This window comes from Octodon degus, unplaced genomic scaffold (assembly GCF_000260255.1).
Source record: "Octodon degus isolate 3935 unplaced genomic scaffold, OctDeg1.0 scaffold00076, whole genome shotgun sequence".
Taxonomy (NCBI): Eukaryota; Metazoa; Chordata; class Mammalia; order Rodentia; family Octodontidae; genus Octodon; species Octodon degus.
This window is the reverse complement of record NW_004524652.1, coordinates 4818593-4822655: the sequence shown is the minus strand read 5'-3', so window position 1 is coordinate 4822655 and position 4063 is coordinate 4818593. Positions and strand designations below refer to the sequence as shown.

At 53.6% G+C, this 4063-nt stretch overlaps 1 protein-coding gene across 1 annotated transcript in view; it reads left to right on the top strand.

Moving 5' to 3' along the window:
• LOC111817993 (transmembrane protein 132B-like) overlaps positions 1-3042 on the top strand; it is a 220008-nt gene extending 216966 nt beyond the window's left edge. The window contains exons 5-6 of the mRNA XM_023720664.1: positions 1402-1542; positions 2950-3042. Of these exons, the coding sequence (XP_023576432.1) occupies positions 1402-1542; positions 2950-3042 (234 nt within the window). The remainder of the gene's footprint in view (positions 1-1401; positions 1543-2949) is intronic.
• Positions 3043-4063: the final 1021 nt, after the last annotated feature.

Genomic DNA, 4063 nt, shown 5'->3' with positions numbered 1-4063 from the left:
GCTTCCCTGGCCTGGAGGTGCTCAGATTCCCTCCCTTGAACTGCACAGCTGGACTCGGAAGCTCCACTGAGGAGGCGTGGCTACCCCAGGTCATGGGCGAGATGCAAAGCCTCCAAAGGGTCCCTTTCTGGGCCTGGGCAGGGTCACGATGTGCTCCTCACCCCTTTCCACACTGGAGACTCTGAATATATTCTGCACCGCTGACCTCGTGTCTGGAACTAAGATGCGGGTGTGGACCCCAGATGCCCAGGGCCACCCATAGCTGTGTGTGCTCAACCATCTCGAGGTCGGATACTAGCTACCGTTGGATCCTCACAAACAAAAACCTGATATCCAGGATTAATTCTGCCATCTCCATAGCGAGTGTCCTAAGTGTGCTCTTAGCTCGCATCCTTCCCTATTCCATCTGTCTCCCCACATCTGGTTCTTCCACTTCAACTCTGCTCTTAGAGAGGCATCTCCCTGGGTGACATTGGGCCAACATCCACTCACCGTCCCCTCTGTGCTCATCCTCGCCACCCATGCCTGCACCATGCTGCGCCTTCTCCCTGGCTGCTTGTCACTGGCTGTAGTTGGGAGTTCTTTCCTTCCCACCTTCCTCCCCTGAGGAGGGGTCCCCAGGGTTGGGCCCTGGCTGGACTTGTCCCTGTCTGTCTCCCCAGTGCTTAGCATGGCATGTAGCACAGTGGGCTTCTATCGATGGAGTGAACAGAGCCCACACTTTATCCCAGGGGTCCGGCCAGCTAGGGTTTGAAGATTGGACCAAGGAGAGATCATTCATCAGGTGTGAGCCGCAGTTTGCTTTGGTGGCAGCCACAGCTTGGCAGAAAAGCACCTAGGAAGAGACAGGGATGGGTGGCTGTGGGCTACAGGGGCAGGTGTCCTGCAACTGAGGTGAGGCGGAGCCCCGTAACCTCCCTGCCTCAGAGTCCAGACCACATCCCTCCGTGGTTAAGTCCCTGCAAGTTCTGAGACCTGCTAACACTGGCAAGGGTGCAGTTTCACAGGAGACAGGGTGCTGTCTTTGCAGGGGGCCACCAGCTCCTGGAGCAGCCGGGACAGGGCACAGACCAGGGGCAGCCCACAGACTGAGTCTCGCCTGCTGCCTGCCTTTGTAATAAAGTTTTATTGGAAACATAGGTCAGGTGACCTAGTGGGGCTACATCGGAAGCGGGCAAGAAGCTGCTGCTGATGCCTGTGTGAATATAAAGGGATAGCAGAGGAACCAGGCACTTGGCCACCGTGCTGCACACCACCTTTGCCCAGCAGGGCCTTGCATTCCTTGGTGTCCAGGGCACAGCCCTGTGGACAGAGCTGTGCACCTGCCATGTGCGCTGGTGCAGGAGCTGGCCAGCGCTGCCTCACCCTGACTGTCCCCACTTCCTCTCCCTGCACCCCCAGGTCTCTCTCTTCCCTGGGGATGCTCATTTAGTGGTGTCCACCTCTATGATTGTCATCGTGTCCCTATTGGCTGACCTTCACTTGGGGACTTTGCTTGTGTTCGTGTCAGTTAGCATGGGCTGGACGCTGCTGGGGCGGCTGGTAGGACGGCGTCACGCACAGCTCTGTGTCCATCCCACAGCTCACTGTGGAGAAAGGCTCTGAGGTGACACTGAGGGACCAGAGTTGTTTGTGGAGATTTATCAGGGCTGAGTGAGATGTGAAGGCACGCTGTCCTCACAAGCTGGCCCCGCACAGTGCCCACACTCAGTATTTAGTCTGATTATCTGCCTTGCTGTTGTCACGTGAGTGCGTCTTGTGTAGGTATATCTGTCACACTTTGGGAGAAGGCCAAATGGAAGGTCACCAGCGGCACCCCTGGGTGATGGGGCATGGTGGGGGGGGCGAGTCAGATTCATCCAGAAGAGACTTGGGTGGGCACACAGCAGACAGAAAGGGAGAGAGAGAAAGCGGAAGGGAGGAGGGAGCGTAAGGGCCAGATGACAGCGAGTGAGGATAAGCTCCATGACAGAGAGGCTTGCTAGGAACAAAGAAGGGTTATTGAGGGCTAGTGACCAACACCCTGATTTCAGGTTAGGACTCCCAAATTGTCAGTATCGGCCTGAACTTTGCTTTCAGGCTATATACTTTTAAGGTATCCATAGCAACCACATTTCTCCACTCAGGAATATTGCAGGATTGCCACACAGTTGTTACCAGGTTTCCTTTCTTATGCACTCCAGGCACTATAGACCACCTGCCGGCCACAAGATGTTGTGGTTGGATGTTTACCCTACTTCCTAAGCTGTTCTGTTTGTTCCCTTTTCTATGGCTTTGTTTTCCTCAGTAGGTTTTATGGATACCTACAGGGGAGGGGACGAGGGGGTTAGTTCATTCACAGTGTAAGTGAACTTAAGTGATTTGTGTTAAAATCAAGGCACAGAAAGAAAATGGAGTCCCTCTTGCCCTATCAGGAGTAAATCAGTCCATGGGTGTTGCCTACTGCCAGGGAATGTCAAGAAGGACAGAGGGAGAAAAGATGCTGGGTCTGACCCTCAGTGGCGAGTGGACATTGGCTGGGTGGCAGGGGCAGGGGCAGGGGCAGGGGCAGGGTGAGTGTCACAGGCAGAGCAGGACCAGGCAGTGTGGCTGCCCTTGCGGTGCAGGGGAGGCCATGCAGGTGTGGAGGAAGAGGCAGCCACGCTGTCCTCTGGGGTCTGGCCACTGTGCTGTAATATCAGGTCTGTGTCCTGCGGTCATCTTTATTCACTTGCTTGGATTATTATGGATTACAATGACTTCATTGAGTGCTACGTGGCTGGTCCTGCGTGGCTAGAATGGCATGCTGTGGTTGGAATGTGTAGCCCTGGAACCCTGGTAGAAATGTGATCCCCGTGTGCTGGCATCAGGCAGAGACTGGGAGGTGTGAGTCTTGGGACTGTGTACTGGTGATGGAGGAGCTGGAGGTGACATGTGGAGCTGCCTCTGCCTCTGCATCCCTCACTCCAGGTGAGGACACAGGGTCTGGGCCCCTCTGTGGATGCAGCCACGGACATCGTCTTGTGCATGGGAGACCGGGCCCTGGCCGGGCAGGGCACCTAAGGGTGCCTGGTCTTGGATTTCTCCATGTCCAGAGCTAGAGGAAAATGCAGTTTTGTTCTTTATGAATTGTCCAATCTTGGGCGTTCTGTTAGAGCAGTATAAACAGATGAACAAAAGCATATCAAGCCTTTCACTGGGTCAGAGTGCGTTAGCATTATCAGTGACTAATAATCAGTACTGTCAACATGGCAGACCGGTTTCTGCTCCTCAAGAGGCTTGATGGATCCCTCCCCAGATTCCGACCCTGTGCCCGTGCTCTCTTAGTTCCTGCTCGGAATGTAGCATTGTGATGGAGCCCCAGGCCCTTCCGGCTCCTGAGAGAGTTCTGCGATTGTTTAGCTATGTCTGGTATGAGTGTGTGTGTGTGGGGGAAGCTGTGCACTGTGGTGACCCAGCTGGCCCAGGTTTTGGGGACGCATTGTGGCAGAAGGCGCATCGACCGAGAAAGACATCAAATAAATGGAGCCGGTGTGCTGGCGAGTGCCAGCTCTGTCAGAGGCCCTTCTGACTTCTGGAACATGGTTTGAAATCTTACCCAACGCCCATGTTGGTGCCTCAAGGATTTGGCCAATGTTTCTTAAACTTCAGACATTAGTACATTAATCTTTTCTCCCTATAAGCTTATTTTACATATATTTATATGCATAAATATTTTTCAAACTTTATATTTATATTTTTTAGGTAAAGTTTCCTATTAGTAGTTTAGGCAGGTAACCTGTCGTGTCGGGTATAAATAAGAAGATAAATTCATATACATCCCTAAGTATGGTGCAAACAAAGCAGCATTTTGAAATGTTAGCTGGTGTTCACATCTCTTGAAGCCGCATGGTTTGAATCTAAAATCTAAAGATCTGGACCTAAAATCCAGGCTCCCAAAGGTCTCGCGCGCTCAGAGACGGAGCCCTGGAAGATGCCAGGGCCACGGGGCAGGCGCCGTGCTCCCCCGTGGGCCCGTCCATCGTGGATTCTTGGGTGGATATGCTGTGAGCAGGTGGGGTCCGGCTGGAGGAGCTGGGTCCCT